Source organism: Hypanus sabinus, chromosome 9, assembly GCF_030144855.1.
Source record: "Hypanus sabinus isolate sHypSab1 chromosome 9, sHypSab1.hap1, whole genome shotgun sequence".
Classification (NCBI taxonomy): Eukaryota; Metazoa; Chordata; class Chondrichthyes; order Myliobatiformes; family Dasyatidae; genus Hypanus; species Hypanus sabinus.
Genome location: NC_082714.1, coordinates 43,750,650 through 43,778,314, shown reverse-complemented (window position 1 = coordinate 43,778,314; position 27,665 = coordinate 43,750,650). Strand labels below are relative to the sequence as shown.

Sequence of the window (27,665 nt, the reverse complement as noted above, 5' to 3'; positions counted from 1 at the left end):
TCTTTGTAATTGCCCCTATGTGCTGGGCCCAGGACAGATCCTCTGAAATGATCACACTAAGGAATTTAAAATTGCTGACCCTCTCCATATCTGATCCCCCGTTGAGAACTGGCTCAAGGACTCCAATTTCCTCTTTCTGAAGTCAATAATCAGCTCTTTGGTCTTACTGACATTGAGTAAGAGGTTGTTGTTGTGGCACCAGTCAGCTAGATTTCCAATTTCCTTCCAATATGCTGATTCATCACCACCTTTGATTCGGCCAGTGACAGTGGAGTCATCAGCAAACTTAAATATAGCATTGGAGTTGTGCTTAGCCACACAGTCATAAGTGTAAAGTGAGTAGAGCAGGGGGCTAAGCACACAGCCTTGTGGTGCACCTGTGCTGATGGAGATCGTGGAGGAGATGTTGTTGCTGATCTGAACTGATTGGTGTCCGCAAGTGAGGAAATCGAAGATCTGATTGCACAAGGAGATATTGAGCCAAGGACTTGAAGCTCATTGATTAGTTTTGAGGTGGTGATGGTATTGAATGCCGAGCTGTAGTCAATAAAGAGCATCCTGATGTATGCATCTTTGAAGTCCAGATGTTCCAGGGTTGAGTGAGGAGCTAATGGAATGGCAACTGCAGTGGACTTTCATTTCTAGTAGGCAATTAATGATTAGGAAGTATATAAAATTATGCATAAATTTAATTGTGCATCCTGTAGATGTAGCATTAAAAAACATACTAATTACAGCTAAATTCTACAACAGTGTGTAAATGGGGAGACTGGGATAATTAACGAGCCTGGGTTGGAGTGGAGCTTTTCAACACATCAGACTTTCTGCTCTGTTTACTCATTGGTGGAGGAATAGCAAACAAATAGTGATTCTGTGCTCACCATGTAAAGAATGGTGAGCATGCAACGTGCCCACACAGCCGTTTGTGTTCATTAACCTGGATCCTGGCACGAATAATTATTACCGGGACAAATCTGTCGAAACAGCGCATGAGTTGAGAAGCACTGACCATCCGTGGTTTTGAAATGAAAGCAGATTAGGTGGCAGAGAATGCACATTCAGAAAGATCCATCCAGCACCAATTAACTTCTTTACCAATGTTCCGTAATGTGTCGAGTGCCCTGCAAACCCACACATGGTCTCTACCACCAACTCGAGAGTGGTAGGCAAAAGGCAATACATTCTCAGACCCAGATGGTCCTTGACTTAGCGGAGACTTTAAAGAGGCAAACCCCTCATGCATCAATCGTCAAAATATCAGACCCTTGGTCTGTACGACAACAATGTCTTCTGGCCTACATATCTGAATTCACAACTGATCTACAACATATCAAGAGGTAAAATAATGCTGTGGCCAATTGCCTCTCACGGCCAGCCTTTGAGGCTGTTCACATAGGGGTTGACGATGCCAGCATGACAACTGATGAAGCTAATGACACAGAGGTCCAGACTTAGCAGGCAGCAATCATGGAACTGTGGTCGACTGACATTAAGTTCCTCTACTGTGTGATGTCTCAACTGGTTGCCCTTGCCCCGTCGTGCCTGCAAACTGGAGGCAGAGTGTTCTTGACTCCATATGAATCCTCTTTCTTCCGGTACGTAAGGCCTCATAGAAAATTGTTGCTGTAAAGTTTGTGTTGCATGGCCTTTGAAAGGACATGCGTAATTGGGCTGCAGCCCATGTGGAGTACTGGGCTGTAGTGCTGAGTACTGGGGTTGATGGTGACCTTACAATCCCCACAGATCCTGACAGACCTATTCTGCTTGGCTACTGGGATCCCTGGTGTTGCTCATGGTTCCACTCAACCTTGGAAAGAATTCTTTCAGCTTCCATGTGATGTTGCTCACTGGCTAATTTATCATGGATAGTATAAGGAATTGGACAGGCTTTGCAAAACTTGGGTTTGACATTTTCATTTAGCACTATTTTACCATTGATATGTTTGAGTTTTCCAATGCCATCTTTCAACCCTTCTGTGGCGTCATCCAGTAACTTTCTGCATTCACTTTCAATTGACACTTTTGCAGGGGATGTGGCATGTAAATTGTAGATAGATCTCCAATCAAGTTGTCATTGTCTCAGCCAGTCATATTCCCACAATGCTGGTCCTTTAATTTTACCACATACAAGCCTAATGTGGCTTATTGGTTGTTGAATTGTAGATATAATTCCCACAAGAGTTCCTTTAATTCAGTATAAGTTCATAGTTCGATATCTGAAGGCTTCACTTTAGTATCTTTGAAAAGCCTTTCAAAACTCATTTTGTGGAATGACTGAAACAGCTGAGCAGGTGTCCAATTCCATTTTAATTAATTTGTCATTCACTTCTGTTGTAAGCCATATTGATCGTCTAATGTAAATCTCAAGGCTATACAGACCTGTGTCACTCTCCTCATTATCAGATTTTTCATCAACAGCATGCAGATTAGTGCTCTTTTTAAAACTGCAACAACTTTTTATCTTTTTCTTTTCCCTTTATTTTTGTCTGCCTGACTTGATCTTTGTATGTGTCATACTTTGTTGCATTCCAGATAAGTTTCATCTTTAAACCTGCATTGCTCTGATATACGTGACCCCCTGCCACAACAGTAACAAAATTTGTTGAGAGGCTGGTTTCTGTTTCAATTTTGCTCAATGCCTAAATTGTGGTTCTCTCAGCTGTTTCATTGATATAGGTATTTCAACTGATCTTTTAAATATACTGTCAGTTATGTTTCAATTAGAAGCTATTTAGAATGCTTTCTTGTAAGATTCCACAGCTAAGTAATCTCTCAGTGCATCATTAATCCCATTACTAAACTGACAATGACCAATCTCTTCAATTGAGCCATGAAAGCTGAAGTGGACTCCCCTTCCTTTTGATTCTGCTTTTGAAACTTAAAGCATTCAGCAATCAACAATGGTTTTGGTTTAAATGTTTCTGCACTACTTTCACAATATTAACAAAGCTCATTTCAGCTGTTTTGGTTGGAGCAGTTAAACTTCGAAGCAAACTGTATACTTTTAAACCAAATATACTCAGCAAACGTGCTATAGGCTTTCCATCAGCTATTTCATTTGGATCAAAATACTGCTCAATTTGCTCAGTATACATGAACCAGTTATCCATCGTGTCATCAAATGCACCAATCTTTCTGATGTAGCCAACTTTTTTTTTCTTTATTTTATATGATTATTATTCATTATTTATGAACCTGTGAATTCTTCTGTTTACTGCCTTTTTCCTATCTCAGTTACTTTATTTTCATGAAGAAATTGTGCTGCTCCAAAGAAAACAAAACATGCTACACCTTTTTTTTTTTCACTTGACCATTCTTCACTGCACTTTCTTTAAACTCTAATGTCTCACTGCCCTTCAAACGGTTGGTAGTCATGTTGGGTTTGTTTTTAAAATAGCTTGTTGCATCTGTTATTTTTTTAACTCCAAAACATGAAATGAATTGAAAGGAAAACTAGGGAGTGGAGAATACGAGTTGCCTTTCCTAATCCTAACCGCTGCAATCAATGGACTGCAAAAATGCTATCTGAGAATATTTAACCACATTCACACCTCTGGAAATTTTTAAATTATCAACAAGGAAGAATATCAAAAGTAAGATATTTATGAGTGTACTTTAATTAACAGTTGTCTCTTGAATTTCACATGAGAGATTTAAGCATTATTATAAATCACACCAAGTGTTTAAGAACTGCAGCTGTGGGACATAAATTCACAAGCAAAGACCTTAAAAAGTATAATTAGAGCCAATTAGGATCTATCAAATATGCACACTCTGAACAGCAATGGGCAAGGCAGCGTCAATGCTAGGAACACCAAATGGTAGATCCAGCTTCTAGCACATTGATTCTTGAAACTTCAGGACATTCCAGAGCACTTTATGACTAATTAATTTATTTTGAAGGGAAGTCACTATTTAAAGGAGCAAACAGGACAGCCAGGGAGTTCATTATCAACTCGCCAAGATGTGATAATAAATAGCTGTTAAGGCTGAATGAGTGAAACTGGTTAGCATTTTAGCTGAGAAATCTCAGCTCTATTTCAAAGTAGTACTAAAGGGGGCTTACATTCATCTCAAAGTACAAAGTTCAAAGTAAATTTCTTCTCAAAGTGTACCGATGTCGCACCATATACTACCCTGAGATTCATTTTCTTGCAGATATTTGCACTAGAATAAAAAAATACAAAATATCAATGACAAACTGTGCACAAAGGCTGTGAGCAGCCATCGTTCAAAAGACAAACTGTGCAAGTACAAAAAAAAGCAAATAAACAAACAAACAAAAAAATAATACCAAGAACATGTGCTATAAATCACTTGAAAGTGAGTCCATAGGTTTAACATCAAAGTCTTGGTTTAACATTTTGTCTGACAGTGCTATACCCTCTTGGCATGTCACAGGAGCGTCTGCACATCAGGGTCAAAAACACGCAACTGAGAAGTGACAGTGCCAATTTCTGAATCACAGCTGGCACCTCTAGGAAAGTTCAGACAAAAAATTAAGAGACGTAAACAGCATTTATATAAAATGCTCAAGGGAAGCCAGCTTGCAGTAAAAATTTCAATGTTACCTCTAATGTAACGTTGTCACCAAATAACACAATAGAAAATACTGCCCAGACTTCCAACTTCCAAAGTACATTTATTGTCAAAGCATATATACAGTATACAACCCTGAGATTCATCCTCCTGCAGGCAGCCACAAAACAAAGAAAGACCATGGAATTCATTTAAAGAAAACATCAAACACCGAACGTGTGAAATAAAGAACAAATTGTGCAAACAGCAAAAGGCAAGCAAATAACACTCAGATTATCAAACATCAAACCATGGAGTCCTCAAAATGGTCCAGGAACCACAGTCACCAAGTCAGTTCAGTTTAGTACTGAGTTGATGACTACTGGCCTCAGCTGCAGAGCTAGTTCCAAGCTTTGATCAAATCGTGCAAATAGCAGAAAAAGAATGACCAGAAACACATGGAACATGAACTGCAGAGTCCTCCAAAGACAAGTCCACAACTGCAGAGAACATTCAGCCATGAGGATATTAAACAACAAACTGCAGAGTCGCCCAAAAATACAGTTTTACAGCCACGAGCCATGCTGAGGAAATTAAACCTGCACCTTCTTCCGGTACCAGCAAGAGGGAAACCAACCAAATACAGGCAGATGGTGCCGAATGTTGTGTATTTAATATTTCAGTAATCTTGTGTATATATTTTTTGATTAAGTTTTATTTGTTTAAATAATTAATTATGTATAAATACATAAATTGCATACGTTATCACACTATCATGTGATATATTTATGCCTCGCTTAAAGTAAACCCAAAGTTAGACTCACATTTTAGACTCCCATGTTTTAATTTGAATTAGTTTAATGTTGTGAAGCTGCAAATCATAAGCCTGAATGCTCGTTCCTCTTTGTTCTCATCCTTATCGATTTCAATCTTGCATTAATCAACAGGGAGTGATGGAGCTGACTGTGGGTTCACTCTCAACTTTGCCAAATTCCTCAGGAGGTAGCAAAAGCGCCAGATCACTCAGTTGCCTCAAACTTACATCATCAAAATGGAAATTACAGGCTGCATTTGATCGCAGTTCAGGAGAAGAAGCATATTTAAAAGAAGTAGAAGTAGCTTCGTGAGATGTCTGCAGGATATTGCCATTAGTTGCGCTGGTTGCTGGCACTAGTCACTATTCCAAATCACTATTGCAAATGACTGCAGCAACATACCAGAAACAGGGTAATGCAGAGGGTTACCAAGTTACTTTGCAGAACGTTCTTACAGAGCCTTTCTCAATCTGGCCGTGGCCAGTCCCAGTTACAATGAACTAAGAAGAGGAAATAAAACAGGAGCATAATTTAGAGAGTGAATGCCATAATATTTTAAAAGTAACGATAATAAGTTTAGTTAAAATACAACTGTAAGTAATTAAAAACATAAATTTACAGAGAACTAAAGAAAGGTAAAGAAACACCAACAAATGGAGTTGATCTAGAAGCCATGGCTGGAATAGAGGTGAATTGCAAAACTTCAGAGAGCAGATGGGCAATGGTTCCCATAGAGTAGCCAGTAAAATCAAGTGTTATGTGCCCAGTATCCTGCAGGTCTGCTGGACAGTGCAGGCTATCACAGGGCACATTAACATTTCACTTCAAACGTGGCTCTGACTGGGTAATTAGGATTTATAATTGTAGCCCTTTTGCACATAATTTACAGACTCCGTGTGCCACAAACCAAACCTATTTTCTACAAGAATATATAATCAAAGCAGTTTCTGGCGGGCAATGGATTGCTGCAGAGGATAGAAAATTTAAGCCACTGCTCAGCACACTGAAGTGATTTATACCGCAGGGTTTCTTTTACACCTTGCTAATAAATATGTATAAAGGAAAGCAAGATTCTGGATTAAACAAAAACATTGTTTGGCCAAAGAACCAAACAACTTAATAAATTATACAAATATGCAATTTTTATGGGTATCACTCTTTAAAAAACTATATGGTATGATTTTCCAAAAATATGATTGCCACAGGTCAGATTGCACATCACTGTTTACTTCAGTGCGACATGATTGAAAATGTAGTTCGTGGAGTGAAATTGGTAACAACCACTCTAGGTTGGATCAGCAGTACAATCAGAATCTAGTTTATCGTCACTGACATATGTTGTGAAATTTGTTGTTTTGCAGCAGCATTACATAAATATACGATAAATTATAATTTCAAGTTCAAAGTTGATTTATTGAAGTATGTATACAATATAGAACCTTGAGATGAGTCTTCTTGCAGGCAGCCCCAAAACAAAGAAATAGTATAGAACCCATTTAGAGAAGCCCCCCCACACAGTAAGACCATCAAATGCTTAAAAAAAGGACAAATTGTGCAGACAGCAAAAAGTGAACAAAAAAACACGCAGAACGTAAACATCAAAAGTGAGGTCACATCACAATCTGCAGAGTCGAGTGAAGACGGTTCAGGTGCTGATGGCAGCAAGTCACAGCCACTGAGTCAATCAGTTTAGCGCTCTGGCAACAGCGGCAATCCACAGCCACAGATCCAATTCCACGCCAAAGCGCCTCGATCAAATCGTGAAGGGCATTCAGCGCTGAAGAATAAGATATATATGTAATTAAATAAGCAGTGAAAAAAGAGCAATGGTATGAGGTAGTGTCCACTGGTTCATTGTCCACACAGATGTTGGGGGAGTTACTTCAGGTCCCTGTACCTCCTCTCTGATGATAAGAAGGTGGCATATCCTGGGTGGTGGGTGCCCTTAATGATGGATGCTGCCTTTTCAGGCATCACCTTTTGATCCTGCTGATGCTTGTGCTGATGATGGAGCTGGCTGAATTTATAGCCCTCTGCAGCTTTTTCTGATCGTGTGCAATGGCCCTTCCATACCGAACATTGTCACAACCATTTGGAATGCTCTCCGCAGTATATCTGCAGAAATTTGTTAAACATCTTTGGTGGCAGACATACCTAATCTCTTCAAACTCCTAATTAAATATAACTTTTGGCATGCCCTTTTCATAATTGCATATATACATTGGGTCCAGGATGGATCTTCAGAGGTATTGACACCTAGGAACTTGAAACTGCTCTCCCTTTCCACTGCTGATCTATTAATAAGGTCTGGTGTGTGTGCCTTTGATTTCCTTTCCTAAAGCCCACAATGATTCCTTGGTCTTCAAGGCTTTGAGTATACGGTTGTTGTGATGCCACACAACCAGCCCATCTATTTCATTCATGTGTGCTTCCTCAGTGCTATCTGAGATCCTGCCAATGAAAGCTGCCCCATCAGTGAGTTTAAAGATGGCATTTGAACTGTGCCAGTCACACAGTCAAATACAACAGTGTCATAAGCACATGTCCTTGAGGTGCACCTGTATTGAGAGGAGGAGATGTTATTAGTGATCTGCACTGACTGTGGTCTCCCAATGAGGAAGTCAAGGATCCCATTGCAGGTGGAGCTACAGAGGCCCAGCTCCTGAAGCTTATTGATGAGTACTGAGGGGATAATGGTATTGAATGCCGATCTGTAATCAATAAACGGGAGCCTTTTGCAGACATTACTGTTGTCCAAGTGGCCCACAGCCAAGTGGAGAGGCGGTGAGATTGCATTCACTGTAGACCTACTGTGGCTATAGGCAAATTGTAGTAGGTCTAGGTCCTTGTTCAGGCAGGAGTTAATTCTGCCTATGACTAACCTCCCAAAGCACTTCATCACAGTAGATGAGACTGCAACTTGGTGATAGTCATTGAGGCAGCTCACCCTGCTCCTCGTGGGCACCTCTATGAGTCATGTCATTTTGAAGCAGGTGGAAGCTTCAACTGGACATCATACCAGTTGGCATTTTGTGGTCTGGGATAATGCCACAAGAGATTTTGCCTTTCTCCCTGAGAAGTAGGTCCTCCTTTGTACTCAGGCTAATTAACAGAATTACTTTTGCTTTTGGTCTTTTTAAAAATTTTATAGCTGACTGAACTTTGTAATCATAAATTATCCACTATGGAAACCAGAATATTTTCTAGATAATAATCATTTCAGAATTTCAGAGACTTGTCTGCTCCTGGAGACCTTGTTTCTCCTAAAGCTTTTTAAGATCTTGTTAGCCGGGTTTGGGGACAAAAGTAAATACAATCTGCTTTTCTGCCACTGATAAATTTGTTTCTGTTCTAGGCTTTCAATGTACTTGGACTATCAATGACCTTTGTAGGGCTGAAAATCCCACACACATCATTGCTGCTCGCAGTTGGTGGGTTCCTATACTAATTCCGCCCAACGTTGTAGCCAAGTTTGCAGACAAGACAAAGATAGGTGAAGGGGCAGGTAGTGTTGTGGATGAAAGAAGTCTGCAGACGGTCATGGATAGGTTGGGAGATAGTGCAAAAAAGTGGCAGCATAACGAAGTGTGGGTTACGCACTTTGGTCAGAAGAATAAAGATGCAGATATTTTCTAAATGGGGAGAGAGTTCAAAATTTGAAGGTGTAAAGGGACTTCGAAGTCCTAAAGAATGATTCTCTTAAGGTTAACTTGTGGGTTGAGCTGTTAGCATTCATTACAAGAGGACTAGTGTTACATACTCACAGTTTACTAATTATTTACTTAATACTTTACTTATTATTATTACTTATTACTATTTAATTATTTATGGTTTTATATTGTTATATTTCTACACTACTCTTGGTTGGTGCGACTGTAACGAAACCCAATTTCCCTCGGGAAGAGTAAAGTATGTCTGTCTGTCTGTCTGTTTGAACACGGGACAGTGGGATGATGTAATGGTCTTGTGAGTGGGATGATGTAATTGTCTCATGACCATGGGGTGATGTTATGTCACGTGATGGCATGGTCCAAACGGTATTTAAACAAATACTGTGGTTTGTGACGCAGTTCTCATTTTTATTTTTGTGCAACTTTGTTGTTACTGGTCAGAGGTGTGGAGGCTCCACTGGTTTTGTTTGTTGTACATTTATATTTCCCTTACAGTCCAGTATCGGAGAGTGAAGGCATTCCTGGAGTGATCCAAGTTTAAAGGATTGGATAAAGTTAATGTCATTCAGCGTCTTGGGAAATGATCAACCTTTTTGAATCTTTGTTCAGGAATTGTGGCAGGCACATTTGAGTTAAATGCCTGCAAAGTTGGGGAAGGTTTGGGCAGCAACTACCCTCCAGTCAAAAGGTCAGTTCCATTTACTTCCTCGTGATTTCTTTGAACAAGGTATCTCTCGGCTGTGGGATCGGCAGATTCGTCGCTACTTCGAAGGAATTGTTGTTTCGAGGAAGTCTCTCCTTAATGACTGTATAAATCACATGAACTTTTGAATTTATCACTTTAAGTCTGTGCTTGGATGAGACCAGTTTCTACGTTTGACCGTTTGTTAGATATTGCCGCCTATGTTAACTTCTGGCTAAGTTAGTCGTTTGTTTACCTCTCTAAGTTTCGAGCAGAGGTTAATAAATCTCGGGATTTGTTTACAAACCCTGTCTCAGTTTCATATCGATTGATGCATTCATAACATGGAATACAAAAGCAAGGATGTATTGCTGAGAATTTATAACACACTGGAATACTACGAGCAATTTTAGGCCTCCTATCTAAGGAAGCCCTGGAGAGGGTCCAGCAGAGGTTCACAGGAGTGATCGCAGGGAATGAAATGCTTGACATAGGAGGAGCATTTGATAGCTCTGGATCTGTACTCAGTGGAGTTTAGAAGAATGATGGTGGATCTCATCTAAACCTACTGAATATTTCAAGGCATGGATAGAGTGAACATTGAGGGAACTTTTCCTTTAGTGGGAGAGTTTTGGAACCAAGGAGGCAGCCCAAAATAAAACCAGATGATGTTGAATCTGAGGAATTTGTTACCAGAGAAGGCTATGGAGTCGAAATCAGTTGGTGTATTTTAAGACAGGTATTGATAGGTTCTTGAATGATAAAGGGGTTAAGGGTTACAGGGAGAACGCAGGAAAGTGGGGTTGAGAAAAGACATGTCAGAGAGATACAGCATGGAAACAAGCCCTAAGCCTGAGTGCACACTGACCTTTAAACATTCATTTTCAGTACTCCTACATTAATCCATATTTTTATTCTCCCACGTTCTCATAAATCCCCCCACCAAATTCTACCATACCAAGGGTTAGCTATCATACTAACCAAGTCTACCAAACTGAGTCACTGGTTTTCTGTTGAGCCTCTGCTTTAGGTCATCCTTCTCACTTGAGGCATGGTGACACTTCCAACCTCAGAATACCTTAAGTCTACATTTAACTCCCTCTGGCCATTCTCGTTAAACCAGTCATGGTTCTTCTTGATAGAACAACCACAAGTCTCCCCATAAGTGCTAATCCATTGGCTATGGGCACTGTTGGCTAAAAGCTGACAACAGGTTGTTTGTGAGATGTTGCCTTGGAAGAACTGCTTTTAACATTGTCAGAACAACATTTCAGAGGACACTGGTATTTTAGAGCCAGGTGATGGAGATGATAGAGAAGACTGGACAGTGTTTAGTCTAACGGTCATCAGGACCCGGGATAGTATGGGCAATGCTAACAACCTTGGCTGATAATTTAACAGGAACCAGTCCTTAGATCAGGTATCTTGCTCAGATGTGCTGTGCATATCTCTTTGTTGAATCAGAGTGAAGATATTCACTAATCCACAATTTCCTTACCCACATTTGGAAAAAATGGAATGCCAGAGGTTCTTAGGGTAACCATAATTATGAACGAACTTTCAGAAACAAATCCAAATGTTTCAACTACAGAAGAGTCACTTTGGTGTCTAACACAGGGAAAGTTAGCTCCAGAGTCCTCCTCAACCACCTCCTCACTGTGGCCAAGTGTACGATTTCCATTCCAGAACCAAGATCATCACAAGCACAGTAGTGAAGCTGCAGTACACAGACAAATGTCAGTGTTTCTGCCTGTTCAGAGACCAGACTCCTCCAAGTCACTCATTATTTCTTTAGTGAAGTATCTAAGAGAATGGACATTGCACTCAGCATCCACAAGGCAATGGTTTTCTACCAACTTCTCCATCTCTTTAAGACCCACCCTCCCACATTGAAGGTTTACAGTGAGACCTGAGACAGCTCTAACAATGCAGGAGCAAATACTGCTGATGAAAACTACCATTCCTTTAAGTCCACCAGCACAGCCATTAGGTCACTGAGGAGAAGAGTGAAGATCAAGAACATCAAACCCAGCACAAAACTCACATCTACCTTCAGCGGACACTTCAAGCCACGGAAAGGATACCAGTCCTGGGGCCTCCGCAAAATCCTCGGGGTCTACTGGAAGGATGGTATCAGTGTTCTCTCTGAGGCCAACATCCCTATCACTGAAGTCTACTTCACTTAGTTGTCTCCATTGGAGAGGCCATGTGCTTAGCAAGCCTGACACAAAACTGCCCAAAATAGTCTATTCCATGCTCTGTGAGGGGAAGAAATTACCAGGTGGACATAATGAAATATTCAGCTCTCCAAAAAACTGACTCCTGGTAATCTTGGCCCCATGGCCATTGAAACTGAAGAAGAAACACTCCAAATAGCACAGAAAAATCCAATTGCAGTACATAGACATCCAATGTAAAGAGCAGAAGCACTCTACTTCACAAAATACCTACCCATCAGACACCTCCTGCCCCTTCTACAGTAGACATCAACAGTCACTCAAAACTAGAGGGGAGAGAGTCATTCTCAGTCGTAAGGAATATGCAAGAATATCTGGAATTGTGAGCCTCCGGAGAGATTCAGTAGTCGTCCGGTGGTGTAGTGGCATCCGCACTGGACTTTGAGGTAAGTGGTCCTGGGTTCAAATCCAGCCAGCCCCTGGCACACTTTCCATGCATGCTGGGTTGAGTGTCAAGCTAGGAACTCGGCCACGTAAAAAAAAAACAGACAATGGCAAGGTTGCTGCCCAATGCGCCACAAGGCACAGAGGGATTCAGTATTCCAAGAATACAAGGCATTTTAAATCAATAAGTACATACAACAGAATTTAAAAGATTATTGGAATGCTGACCTTCACTGAAAGGGAACTGGAATATACAAGTGGTGGAAGCTATTTTACACTCCTGGTTGGGGCTTATTTAGAGAACTTCACCAACCTTGGTTCTGAACCTTAGGAAGGGCATTGAGGTTCATTTAAAACGAGCCAGAATAGATTCAACTCTGCATTCATCCACTGCAGCTGCAGTGAGCCAGACGTAACAATTAATATGCATCATATTCCATCCAGTACCCTAAGTGATTTGTTACCGTACCATTTATCAGATGTTGCTGCTGCCGAATAATTTCACTGCAGAGTGATCGATGTTGTTCATAGCGCTGCACAGCAAAGTCTTTCTGTTGGACGATATTCTCTTTCCTCAGCAGAGCTGACTGGATCTCGGTATTGTCCACCTCCAGCTCATGAACTTTACAGAGCAAACTCATGATCTCCTGCTGCTCCTTATTACTGATGCACTTTGGTAGCAAATCCTCCATCTTTGAGACTTTAGCCTTGATTTCCTCCAACTTCTGCTCTAACTCACACTAAGAAACAAAACAAACAAATACAATTATTGGCTTCACTCTACACCCTAACACATATTTTTTATCCACATTAAGCAGTTAGGAAGTAAATATACATATATATGAATAATTGATTGCCAATGAACAGAATGTGTACCCTTGGGGTTTATTCGTGGATGTCCTGCCAACAATGTTTGCGTTCATTAGAGTGTCTACTGAAATTTTGGTGTCTGGGTAATAGTCTGGTAATTTTTTCAACTGCTTCTCAACTTTCTTAAATGCAAATATTTATTTATCTTCTAGAGATGGCATGCTTCTGATATAACAAATACCCTTTCCTAAATGAAAACATTTATTTATCTTCTAGGGTCGGTATGCTCCTGATATAACAAATACTTACCCTTGAGATCTGCTGCTATACTCTATAATGACCTTCTCACTAACAGTGTAACAAATGGCACAGTACTCATTCTGCTTACATCATTGAAATGATAATCCAGAGACCGAGACTCATCATACTGAGCATAAGTACAAATCACAAATAGCAGCTGAGGAATTTAAATTCTGTTTTCAAATAAATATGGAATAAAACCAGGAATCAGTAATGGCCAGCATGTAGCTCTACCCTTTAAAAACTCATCTGGAAGCCACCCATGCTTGCCTGTCGTCTGGTTTAAATGTGATTGCAGATCTTTTGAAAAGGCCACTCAAGTTTCCAAATTACTATAAGGTACAAGAGAAACAAAACTGGGTGGACAACTCTACATTGGCTCAGGCAGTAATTTCGACTATGACAGAGACACACCAATCAAGTGCTCTTTATTAATATTTGAGGAATGGATCAAAATCAGGAGAGTGACTGCAGAATGATTGGCCAACATTCTAATGTTGTCATCTTCACAGAATCATACTTTACATGTAACATACATGAGCATTTAAAACTATATCCCGTTGCCCTACAAGACAGGAACAGCAGCCATGAAGGAACTATGCCAAAGGGTTAGAAGAGAATGGCAGTGGCAGTCCCCACCTCCTCACAGGTCAGTGGCCAGGAAACCTCTGGCTGATTACCATCTACTAACAAAGCTCAATTGATGAATTTGTCTCCTCCTTGGTGAATATCAGTTTAAAAATCAAAGTGGGTGTAAGTGGCACAGAACGTACTCTGATGGGAACTTCAAAATCTATCAGTAGCATACATACCAACTGAGTTGGCCAGGTACTGAAGGACTTCAGGCCAGACTGAGCCTCGAACAAACAGTGACAGAAGAAATATAAGAGTTAAAATGTCCCTTTGTCTGCTCTAATCCACATATCAGATATGTAGCTGTCTATAGCAGGGCCAGAAGGAGTGCACAATTCTGTCAGAAGCAACATTCTACCTTCATACAGATGATACCCCAGTCAGTTAGTACACCACCTGCACTTTATCAGATGGGGTGGATTCAGAACAGATTGATCTAGGGATCTATTGCAGGCCATCAGAATCAGCAAAAATTCATTCCGCAACAACAGTGATAGCAGAGTGGCAGATTCAGTCAAGGTGCTGCCTCATAGCCTCAGAGAGCTGGGTTCTGTCCTGACCTCCACGGTTGTCCATATGAAGTTTGCCTGTCCTCCCCATGACCTCATAGGTTTCCTCCGGATGCCCTGATTTCCTCCTGCAGTCCAAAGACCTGCAGTAGCTTAGTAAATGGTGACTGTAAATTGCCTCCGTTGTGTGAGTGGGTGAGTGGAAGAATCTGCTAGTAGATAGGAATACCCTTGTGGACAGGTTTGCTGGAGCTGTTTGAGAGAGTTTAAAACTAATATGGCAGGGGAATGGGAAACAATGTGATAGGGCTGAGGTATAAAAGTTGATGCATTGTGTAGTGAAACGGTAAGGAGGGACAGACAATTGAAAGGGCAAAATTGTTAAGATTGAGATGAGTTGAAGTGTAACATGGGGGCAAAATTGAAAAAGGGTGGATGAATACAGGACTGAAGGTATTGTATTTGAATGTATGCTATATTCAGAATAAGATAGCTGATCTTGTAGCACAGTTAGAAATTGGTAGGTATGATTTTGAGGGCATCACTGAGTTGTGGCTGAAAGTAAATCATAGTTATTAACATCAAAGGATACACATTGTATCAAAAGGGCAGGCAAGTAGGCAAAGGAGATGGGATGGCTCTGTTGGTAAAAAATAAAATTAAATCCTTGGAAAGAGATGATATAGGATTGGAACATATAGAACCCTTGTGGGTAGAGTTAAGAAACTAAAAGAGTAAAAGGACCCTGACAGGAGTTATAAATAGGTCTTCATGTAGTAGCCAAGATGTGGGATATAAATTTCAATGGGAAATAGAAAAAGGATGTAATAAGGACAATGTTACATAGTCATGGGGAATTTCAATATGCAGCTAGATTGGGAAAATCAGGTTGGTGCTGGATCCCAGGAGAGGGAATTTGTAAAATACCTACAAAATGCCCTCTTTAGAGCAGTTTATGGTTGAGCCCAGTGGGAGAAAGACAATTTTTCGGTCGGGTGTTGTGTAATCCACCTGATTTCATTAGGGAGCTGAAGGCAAAGGAACCCTTAGGAGATAGTAATCATAATATTCACCCTACAGTCTGCAAGGGAGAAGATGGAGTCACATGTATCTGTATTACACTGGAGTAAATGGGATTACAGAGGCATAAGACTGGCCAAAATTGATTGGAAGGGGACAATATCACGGATGATGGCAGAACAGCAATGGCCAGTGTTTCTTGAAGCAATTCCAAAGGCGTAGATTGGATACATCTCAAAGATGAAGAAGTATTCTAAAGGCAGCAAGAAGCAACCTTGGCTGACATGGGAAGTCAAAGACAGCATAAATGCAAAAGGAAGGGCACATAATATAGCAAAAATTAGAGGGAAGACAGAGGATTGAGGTGCTTTTAAAAACCAACAGAACACAACTAAAAAACTGTAAGGAAAGAAAAGATGAAATATGAAGATAATGTGGCCAAGAATATCAAAGAGGAAACCAAAAGTTTTTCCAGATATAAAGAGTAAAAAAGAAGATGGAAATAGATATGGGACCACTGGAAAATGACACTGTAGAGTAACGGGGGACAAAGAAATGGTGAATGAACTTAGGTATTTTACGTCAGTTTTCCATGTGGAAGACTATCAGTATGCCAGAAATTCGAGAGTGTCAGGGGGCAGAAGTGAGTGAAGTTGTTATTATTAAGGAAAAGCTGTTTGAGAAGCTGAAAGGTGTGAAGGTAGATAAGTCACCTGGACCAGATGGACTACACCTCAGAGTTCTGAAAGAGGTAACTGAAGAGATTGTGGAGGTATTAGTAATGATCTTTCAAGTATCATTTGATTCTGGATTGGTTTTGAAGGGCTGGAAAGTTGCAAATATCACTTGATTCTTTAAGAATGAAGGGAGGCAGAAAAAAAGGAAATTATAGCCCAGTTAGCTTGACCAGTGGTTGGAAAGATGTTGGAGTCCATTATTAAGGATGAGATTTTCGGGTATTTGGAGACACATGATAAAGAAGGCCAAAGTCAGCATGGCTTCTTTAAAGAAAGTCTTGCCTGACAAATGTTGGCATTTTTTGAGGAAATGACAAGAAGGATAAACAAAGGAGATTCAGCAAATTTTGATTACTTGGATTTTTAGAAGACATTTGACAAGGTGCCGCACATGAGGCAGTTTAACAAGAGCCCATGATATTACAGTAAAGATACTAGTATGAATAGAAGATTGGCTGAGTGGCATGAGGCAAAGAATGGGAATAAACATGGTTATTCTGGTTGGCTGCCTATACCCAATAGTTTTCAAAGGGGTTGTACTGGATCCACTTCCTTTCATGCTATATGTCTATGATTCAGTTGATGGAATTGATAGCTTTGTGACCAAGTTAGTAGATGATATGAAGATAAGTGGAAGGGCAGGTGGTGTTGAGGAATCAGGGAACCTGCAGAAGGTATTAGATAGATTGGGAGAACAGGCAAAGAAGTAACAGATGGAATAAACTGTAGGGAAGTGTATGATCATGAGCTTTGGTAGCAGGAATAAAGGCATAGACTATTTCAAAAATTCAAAAATCAGCAGTACAAAGGGATTTGGGAGTCCTCGTGCAGGATTCCCTTGAGGTTAACTTGCAGGTTTAGTCGGTGGTACGATACGCAAATGCAACGTTAGCATTCATTTTGACAGGACTAAAATACAAAGAACAAGAATGTGAAGTTGAGGCTTTATAAGACATTGGTCAGACTGCACTTAGAGAATTGAGCACAGTTTTAGGCCCCTTATCTAAGAAAAGATGTGTTGGCATTGGAGCAGGTTCAGAGGAGGATTCTGGGAACGAAAGGGTTAACGTATGAGGAATGTTCAATAGTTCTGGGCCTCACTGGAGTACTCACTGGAGTTTAGGAGAAGGAGGGGAGGATCTCATCAAAACCTATCAAATATTGAAAGGCTATAGAGTGGATGTGGAGAGGATGTTTCCTATGTAGTCCTGTAATCTGGGACTAGAGGCCACAGCCTCAGAATAGTAGGATGTCCATTTAGAACAAAGGTTAGAAGGAACTTCTTTTGCCAGAGGGTGGAGAATCTGTGGAATTCATTGTCATGGATAGCTCTGGAGGCCAAGTCAATATATATATTTCAAGCGGCGGTGATAGTTTCTTGATATGTCAGGGTGTCAAAGGTTACGGGGAAAAGGTAGGTGTATGGGCGTGAGAAGGATAATTAATCAGTCACAATGGAACAGCAGTGCAGACTCGATGAGCCAAGTGGCCTACTTCTGCTCTCATATCTTACGGTCTTACGGAATTTGGAGGGAATAGCCTGTGATTAATGAATTCTTGACCTCTTCCAATTAAGATGGTGCTACCAAACATGTGCAACAGCTTTCTGGGAGCTAAGAACTCCGACTAAAACATCACCAAAAAGAACTCTCCTGAAGTAAATTGTGCTAACTTATCACCGCAAACAGTGAAGGGGCGAGCGATGGTGAGAGCCGAGATGGGGTGTTGCAGATCGAGTTCTGATGCCCGTGCAGCTGATCTCGGTGTGAGGTAGGATCACTCTGGGCACTGAAAGGAGAAGTCAGGGCCCAGGCTGAGGAGATTTGGTGCCCGTACAACTGGCCTGGGTGCGAGGGAGGATCACTCTGGGTACCAAGCTGATTTGAAAAGCTTGAGAGTGGTTTTGGGCTGGATGACAAAATCCTGGCCCACAGTGAGCCCACTGTGTGTCATGGACTAAGCCCCAAGCTCTTTGCAGTAGCCAGGTCCTAGTGTGAGGTACGATACACTATTTAGACAATTTGAACGCTGGACCAGATCAGCGATGACAGCTGATTTCACTCACTCTCCGCAATTTTCACTCTTCTCTCCAGGGCGGAGCCTTTTGCTGTTCTGTCATTTGATCAATTTAAATACTGGCCCGGATGGACTGAAAAGGCAAGGTGTTGGGATCGAGGGCAAGAACTGATTTCGCTTACTCTTCACGATCTTCACCCCTCCCTCCAAACTGCCAGAGCCTTTCGATTGGTCCATCATTTGGTCAATTTAAATGCTGGCCTAGAGAGACTGAAAAGACAGGGTGTGGGATCCGGGGGAAGAGATGATTTCACTTGCTCTCCATGATGGTCTCTCCTCTCTCTCTATAAGCTGGGGCTATGAAGACTGCCCCAGATGTTGCAGACCCCCCACCTCTCCCGGAAGGTCTGGGAGTTTCCCGTACATTGATGCGGCTCCCTGACGCCTGCAAATTATATACAATATCCCGGATCGATTGTTTTGAGAGGGAGAGGGAGCATCCTGATTGGTCTCTCTTCGTGCTAAGTAGACCTATCAGTTTTCTCTGTGGGCGGGCTTTACAGTCAACCTCAAAAATAATGACAGTGTTGCTCGCTGCACTGTTTGCAACAGTGACTTTTCTATTGCCCACGGTGGCTTAAAATGTAAAAGACATGTTGAGGTGAGTTTAACAGGTGTCATTCGTTCATTAGCATAGCTGACATTATTTAAACTAGCTGGCTAGCTGCTAAGGAGTTACTCTATTGGTGTCCAACGTGACAAGGCCAAACTCCCTGTAGACTTGCTGAAAGCTGTAATAGAATAAAAACATGACTCCATGATAATACAAGTTTATATTTTAATGTCACATTTTCTGCATATACCCAACTTGGTTTACAGATTAGACAAAATCACAAAATCACTAAAGGTGTATTACATACACCTTTGGAGGATGACTTGTGGGGGGGGGGTGAAATATGGGGTTGCAGGCAGTGGGGGCGCTACCTCCCTGAAATGAGTTTTTGCAGGGTGGGATGTCTGCTGTTGTGCTCTATGCCTGCTAATATGATGAACCGATAGGCAAGTCTTTGGGCCTACTCTGGGCTGCTCCAGGGCTCACATCCGAGGACTCAATGTTTGTTTTGGATTGTCGCTGTTCGCTTCAATTGTTTGCATGATTTGTGTTTTTTCTCTTTCTCTTGAATGTTGGGTATTGGTCTTTTTTTTCTTTAATTGGATTCTTTTAGGTTTCTTGCTTTGTGGCTACCCGTGAGCAAACAAGTCTCAAGATTGTATAAATTACACATTCTTTGATAACAAATGTACTTTGAACAAGATGCTGGAGGAACTCAGCAGGTCAGGCAGCACCTATGGATAGGCATTTACAGCCAGTGTTTCAGGCCAAAACCCTTCATCAGATTCTGATGAAGAATCTTGGCCCAAAATGTCAACTGCTTATTCCTTAAGTGCTTAATGAACAGCATAGACTCAGTGGGCTGAAGGGCTGGTTTACGTGTTGTCTGACTCTAAGTGAGAGTACGGATTCCAGGCAATCCACTGTGTTTTATGTAACTAAGATTTAATATTATTTATGTGTTTTAAGTGCCAGTCTTCCACATAGAATTCCCGAGCTTTGTTATAATAATTCAGTTAAAAGATTCTCCTGTCATCTCCCATTGCAGGTGGTCTGTCAGCTATTTCCCTCCTCACCTTGAGTGCTGCCGTTTTCTGCTGCTCACTTAGCAGCATGCCGATTTCCTCCCGTGCCACTGTCACCTCCAGCGGTTCAGTCATATCCGACTCCTCCATCAGTCTGGCTTCCTGCTCCTCCCCTTCATGATCTTTATCAGGTACCTCTCTCCACTTCTTCCTCCACCACTTCCCAGATCGGTTTGTTTTCTCCCTTTCCCAGCTAAAGAAGAACACAAAAATCAGTTGGTTTCTGCAGGCATCCCTCAACTTACCTGTCTCAATAGGCAGAATCTTGTTAATCAAAAAGGCTTGGCAAAGTGCTTTATGGGCATTTTGGAACTATACATTCCTTTTGGGGAGAGAGTGAAGCAATATCTGTAATCTTGAAAAATAAACTCGTAAGGTAAACACAGCAACAAGAGAAAATGGCATTTTTGATTAGAAATTGTGAATCAAACATATGAGACACTCCCAATCACACCAGCTTTTGGGATTTAGCTGCTCTAATAACTCTCTGGAGCATGGAGAGCTGGCATGGCCCCTTTTTAGGGTTCAGGATGGTCCTGCTAATTGACAATCATGTTTTGGGTGCCAAGAACTGAGTATTTAAAGAGCCCCAGTGCTCAATTGTAAGCCCTACTAGTGATATTATCAAGTGTTTGTTTTGTGCTCAGTTCCTGATCCAGTTTGATGTTGTGTCTCGACCCTTGCTTCGGATACCCCAGCGTCTGGGTCCACACCAACCTCGTCTAGGTCTCTTGACACACAAACATTTGTAAGTTGAGGACTACATTATTAAAACAGATTACTTGTGAAGCAGATCACCTTAAACCAGCCAGGACAAGCAAGCTCAGTCATTCAGAGCACATTTTTAACCTCCTAAATGATTGGATTGTAAAACAATCAGCTGATGAATGTGATCGGGTCTTTCCATGAGAACAATCAATAATCGCTCACTCCATGCACAGAATGTATGCATAAACAAACCGTGTGGAGCACACAGGGCTAACATCAATCCAAGTCACGCTTAGATTGTGAAACTAATTTAAAGAATACATTTTCCTCAGTGTGGGCCCTGCAGAGGTAGACAGGCCCGATGAGCCCATACCTGTACACTTCCAATAACGTTCAGGTTTGTTAGTGACTGAATTGGAGGAAATCTTGTCACCTGTAAAGAGCTACAGGCTGGAGTTACAGATCTGGGTGTGAGTTTATTGTGGGTCCACTGGAGGGGAAGAAGACAAAGTGGAAATCACCCTTACAGGGATGGCTGGAGAAGGAGAGGCAGAAGGCTGAGGGAGAGGGAGTGGAAGTGAACAGTCACATATCTACCTCCATCTGCCTAAAGGTTAATGCATTCAGATTCTAAGGTTATGAAAATCATTTGTGAAAGGGAACAGTAACCTTATATAAGCAGACATCAAAAGATTTACCTATGCCTTTAGAGAGTAAGGTCGCTGATGCCCTGAATTTCACAATCCAGATGGCTGAAGCTGATAAATGAACCGCAAATTTGCAGTCATGTATGCCCCCAATTCAAGAAGAGGAGGATTTACAAACTGTTTGTGGAAACAGAGGAATATGAGAGTAGAGTCATAGAGTCTTACAGCATTACAGCACAGAAACAGGCTGATTGGCTCATCCATTCTGTGCTGAATTATTATTCTGCCTAGTCTTATTGATCTAAACCATACCCCTCCCATCCATATAACTATCCAAACATCTCTTAAATGCTGGAATTGAATGTGCATCTGCCACTCCCACTAACAGCCCATTCCACACTCTCACCACCCTCTGAGTGAAGAAGATCCCCTCATATTGCCCTTAAATATTTCACCTTTCATCCTTAACTTATGACTTCTAGTACCAGTCTCACCCAACCTCAGTGGAAAAATCCTGCTTGCATTTACCCAATCTATACCCATCATAATTGCATATACTTCTATCAAATCCTAACTCTCCAAAACTTCAGGGAATCCAGTCCTAATCTATTTATCCTTTCCTTCTACCTCAGGTCCTCAAATTCCAGCAACATCCTTGTCTTACTGAAATCTTTCCTGTAGGTAGGTGACTGGAACTGCACACAATATCCAGGTAAGGCCTCAACAATGTCTTATACAACTTCAATAATAACATCCCAACTCCGGTACTCAGTAATAACATCCCAACTCCGGTACTCAGTAATAACATCCCAACTCCGGTACTCAGTAATAACATCCCAACTCCTGTACTCAGTAATAACATCCCAACTCCTGTACTCAGTAATAACATCCCAACTCCTGTACTCAATAATAACATCCCAACTCCGGTACTCAGTAATAACATCCCAACTCCGGTACTCAATAATAACATCCCAACTCCTGTACTCAATAATAACATCCCAACTCCTCTACTCAGTAATAACATCCCAACTCCGGTACTCAATAATAACATCCCAACTCCGGTACTCAGTAATAACATCCCAACTCCGGTACTCAGTAATAACATCCCAACTCCTGTACTCAGTAATAACATCCCAACTCCTGTACTCTGTAATAACATCCCAACTCCGGTACTCAATAATAACATCCCAACTCCTATACTCAATAATAACATCCCAACTCCTATACTCAATAATAACATCCCAACTCCTGTACTCAGTAATAACATCCCAACTCCGGTACTCAGTAATAACATCCCAACTCCTGTACTCAATAATATCATCCCAACTCCAGTACTCAATAATAACATCCCAACTCCTGTACTCAGTAATAACATCCCAACTCCTGTACTCAGTAATAACATCCCAACTCCGGTACTCAATAATAACATCCCAACTCCGGTACACAGTAATAACATCCCAACTCCTGTACTCAGTAATAACATCCCAACTCCGGTACTCAATAATAACATCCCAACTCCGGTACTCAATAATAACATCCCAACTCCGGTACTCAGTAATAACATCCCAACTCCGGTACTCAGTAATAACATCCCAACTCCGGTACTCAGTAATAACATCCCAACTCCTGTACTCAGTAATAACATCCCAACTCCTGTACTCAGTAATAACATCCCAACTCCTGTACTCAATAATAACATCCCAACTCCGGTACTCAGTAATAACATCCCAACTCCGGTACTCAATAATAACATCCCAACTCCTGTACTCAATAATAACATCCCAACTCCTCTACTCAGTAATAACATCCCAACTCCGGTACTCAATAATAACATCCCAACTCCGGTACTCAGTAATAACATCCCAACTCCGGTACTCAGTAATAACATCCCAACTCCTGTACTCAGTAATAACATCCCAACTCCTGTACTCTGTAATAACATCCCAACTCCGGTACTCAATAATAACATCCCAACTCCTATACTCAATAATAACATCCCAACTCCTATACTCAATAATAACATCCCAACTCCTGTACTCAGTAATAACATCCCAACTCCGGTACTCAGTAATAACATCCCAACTCCTGTACTCAATAATATCATCCCAACTCCAGTACTCAATAATAACATCCCAACTCCTGTACTCAGTAATAACATCCCAACTCCTGTACTCAGTAATAACATCCTAACTCTGGTACTCAGTAATAACATCCCAACTCCTGTACTCAGTAATAACATCCCAACTCCGGTACTCAGTAATAACATCCCAACTCCTGTACTCAATAATAACATCACAACTCCTGTACTCAGTAATAACATCCCAACTCCTGTACTCAGTAATAACATCCCAACTCCTGTACTCAGTAATAACATCCCAACTCTGGTACTCAGTAATAACATCCCAACTCCGGTACTCAATAATAACATCCCAACTCTGGTACTCAGTAATAACATCCCAACTCCGGTACTCAGTAATAACATCCCAACTCCTGTACTCAATAATAACATCCCAACTCCGGTACTCAGTAATAACATCCCAACTCCTGTACTCAATAATAACATCCCAACTCCGGTACTCAGTAATAACATCCCAACTCCTGTTCTCAATAATAACATCCCAACTCCGGTACTCAGTAATAACATCCCAACTCCGGTACTCAATAATAACATCCCAACTCCGGTACTCAGTAATAACATCCCAACTCCTGTTCTCAATAATAACATCCCAACTCCGGTACTCAGTAATAACATCCCAACTCCTGTACTCAGTAATAACATCCCAACTCTGGTACTCAGTAATAACATCCCAACTCTGGTACTCAGTAATAACATCCCAACTCCTGTACTCAATAATAACATCCCAACTCCGGTACTCAGTAATAACATCCCAACTCCGGTACTCAGTAATAACATCCCAACTCCGGTACTCAATAATAACATCCCAACTCCGGTACTCAGTAATAACATCCCAACTCCTGTACTCAGTAATAACATCCCAACTCCGGTACTCAGTAATGACATCCCAACTCCTGTACTCAATAATAACATCCCAACTCCGGTACTCAGTAATAACATCCCAACTCCGGTACTCAATAATAACATCCCAACTCCGGTACTCAGTAATAACATCCCAACTCCTGTACTCAGTAATAACATCCCAACTCCTGTTCTCAATAATAACATCCCAACTCCGTTACTCAGTAATAACATCCCAACTCCTGTACTCAGTAATAACATCCCAACTCCGGTACTCAATAATAACATCCCAACTCCGGTACTCAATAATAACATCCCAACTCCTGTACTCAGTAATAACATCCCAACTCCGGTACTCAATAATAACATCCCAACTCCGGTACTCAATAATAACATCCCAACTCCGGTACTCAGTAATAACATCCCAACTCCTGTACTCAATAATAACATCCCAACTCCGGTACTCAGTAATAACATCCCAACTCCTGTACTCAGTAATAACATCCCAACTCCGGTACTCAGTAATAACATCCCAACTCCTGTACTCAATAATAACATCACAACTCCTGTACTCAGTAATAACATCCCAACTCCTGTACTCAATAATAACATCCCAACTCTGGTACTCAGTAATAACATCCCAACTCCTGTACTCAATAATAACATCCCAACTCCTGTACTCAGTAATAACATCCCAACTCCTGTACTCAATAATAACATCACAACTCCTGTACTCAATAATAACATCCCAACTTCTGTACTCAGTAATAACATCCCAACTCCTGTACTCAATAATAACATCCCAACTCCTGTACTCAGTAATAACATCCCAACTCCTGTACTCAATAATAACATCACAACTCCTGTACTCAGTAATAACATCCCAACTCCTGTACTCAATAATAACATCCCAACTCTGGTACTCAGTAATAACATCCCAACTCCTGTACTCAATAATAACATCCCAACTCCTGTACTCAATAATAACATCCCAACTCCGGTACTCAATAATAACATCCCAACTCCAGTACTCAATAATAACATCCCAACTCCGGTACTCAGTAATAACATCCGAACTCTGGTACTCAGTAATAACATCCCAACTCCGGTACTCAGCAATAACATCCGAACTCTGGTACTCAGTAATAACATCCCAACTCCTGTACTCAGTAATAACATCCCAACTCCGGTACTCAGTAATAACATCCCAACTCCGGTACTCAGTAATAACATCCCAACTCCTGTACTCAGTAATAACATCCCAACTCCGGTACTCAGTAATAACATCCCAACTCCTGTACTCAATAATAACATCCCAACTCCAGTACTCAGTAATAACATCCCAACTCCTGTACTCAGTAATAACATCCCAACTCCGGTACTCAGTAATAACATCCCAACTCCGGTACTCAGTAATAACATCCCAACTCCGGTACACAGTAATAACATCCCAACTCCTGTACTCAATAATAACATCCCAACTCCGGTACTCAGTAATAACATCCCAACTCCTGTACTCAGTAATAACATCCCAACTCCGGTACTCAGTAATAACATCCCAACTCCTGTACTCAATAATAACATCCCAACTCCGGTACTCAGTAATAACATCCCAACTCCGGTACTCAATAATAACATCCCAACTCCGGTACTCAATAATAACATCCCAACTCCGGTACTCAGTAATAACATCCCAACTCCGGTACTCAGTAATAACATCCGAACTCTGGTACTCAGTAATAACATCCCAACTCTGGTACTCAATAATAACATCCCAACTCCTGTACTCAGTAATAACATCCCAACTCCTGTACTCAGTAATAACATCCCAACTCCGGTACTCAGTAATAACATCGCAACTCCGGTACACAGTAATAACATCCCAACTCCTGTACTCAGTAATAACATCCCAACTCCGGTACTCAGTAATAACATCCCAACTCCTGTACTCAATAATAACATCCCAACTCCGGTACTCAGTAATAACATCCCAACTCCTGTACTCAGTAATAACATCCCAACTCCTGTACTCAATAATAACATCCCAACTCCGGTACTCAGTAATAACATCCCAACTCCTGTACTCAATAATAACATCCCAACTCTGGTACTCAGTAATAACATCCCAACTCCTGTACTCAATAATAACATCCCAACTCCTGTACTCAGTAATAACATCCCAACTCCTGTACTCAATAATAACATCACAACTCCTGTACTCAATAATAACATCCCAACTCCTGTACTCAGTAATAACATCCCAACTCCTGTACTCAATAATAACATCCCAACTCCTGTACTCAGTAATAACATCCCAACTCCTGTACTCAATAATAACATCACAACTCCTGTACTCAGTAATAACATCCCAACTCCTGTACTCAATAATAACATCCCAACTCTGGTACTCAGTAATAACATCCCAACTCCTGTACTCAATAATAACATCCCAACTCCTGTACTCAATAATAACATCCCAACTCCGGTACTCAATAATAACATCCCAACTCCAGTACTCAATAATAACATCCCAACTCCGGTACTCAGTAATAACATCCGAACTCTGGTACTCAGTAATAACATCCCAACTCCGGTACTCAGTAATAACATCCGAACTCTGGTACTCAGTAATAACATCCCAACTCCTGTACTCAGTAATAACATCCCAACTCCGGTACTCAGTAATAACATCCCAACTCCGGTACTCAGTAATAACATCCCAACTCCTGTACTCAGTAATAACATCCCAACTCCGGTACTCAGTAATAACATCCCAACTCCTGTACTCAATAATAACATCCCAACTCCAGTACTCAGTAATAACATCCCAACTCCTGTACTCAGTAATAACATCCCAACTCCGGTACTCAGTAATAACATCCCAACTCCTGTACTCAGTAATAACATCCCAACTCCGGTACTCAGTAATAACATCCCAACTCCTGTACTCAATAATAACATCCCAACTCCGGTACTCAGTAATAACATCCCAACTCCGGTACTCAATAATAACATCCCAACTCCGGTACTCAGTAATAACATCCGAACTCTGGTACTCAGTAATAACATCCCAACTCCGGTACTCAGTAATAACATCCGAACTCTGGTACTCAGTAATAACATCCCAACTCTGGTACTCAATAATAACATCCCAACTCCTGTACTCAGTAATAACATCCCAACTCCGGTACTCAATAATAACATCCCAACTCCGGTACTCAGTAATAACATCGCAACTCCGGTACTCAGTAATAACATCCCAACTCCTGTACTCAGTAATAACATCCCAACTCCGGTACTCAG

The 27,665-nt window shown here is 41.1% G+C and overlaps 1 protein-coding gene and 1 long non-coding RNA gene across 7 annotated transcripts in view; one reads left to right on the top strand and one right to left on the bottom strand.

Moving 5' to 3' along the window:
- The window catches only part of LOC132399328 (kinesin-like protein KIF19), a 185,478-nt gene that overhangs the window by 58,074 nt on the left and 99,739 nt on the right, over window positions 1–27,665 (bottom strand). For all 6 annotated transcript variants that reach the window (XM_059979577.1, XM_059979578.1, XM_059979576.1 and 3 more), the window contains 2 exons: window positions 20,022–20,223; window positions 12,777–13,047 (listed from right to left, as the gene is read on the bottom strand). In XM_059979577.1, coding sequence (XP_059835560.1) covers window positions 12,777–13,047; window positions 20,022–20,223 — 473 coding nt within the window. The remainder of the gene's footprint in view (window positions 1–12,776; window positions 13,048–20,021; window positions 20,224–27,665) is intronic.
- LOC132399332 (uncharacterized) overlaps window positions 12,267–27,665 on the top strand; it is a 43,124-nt gene continuing 27,725 nt past the window's right edge. Inside the window, exon 1 of the long non-coding RNA XR_009513963.1 lies at window positions 12,267–12,309. This is a non-coding gene — a long non-coding RNA (uncharacterized LOC132399332). The remainder of the gene's footprint in view (window positions 12,310–27,665) is intronic.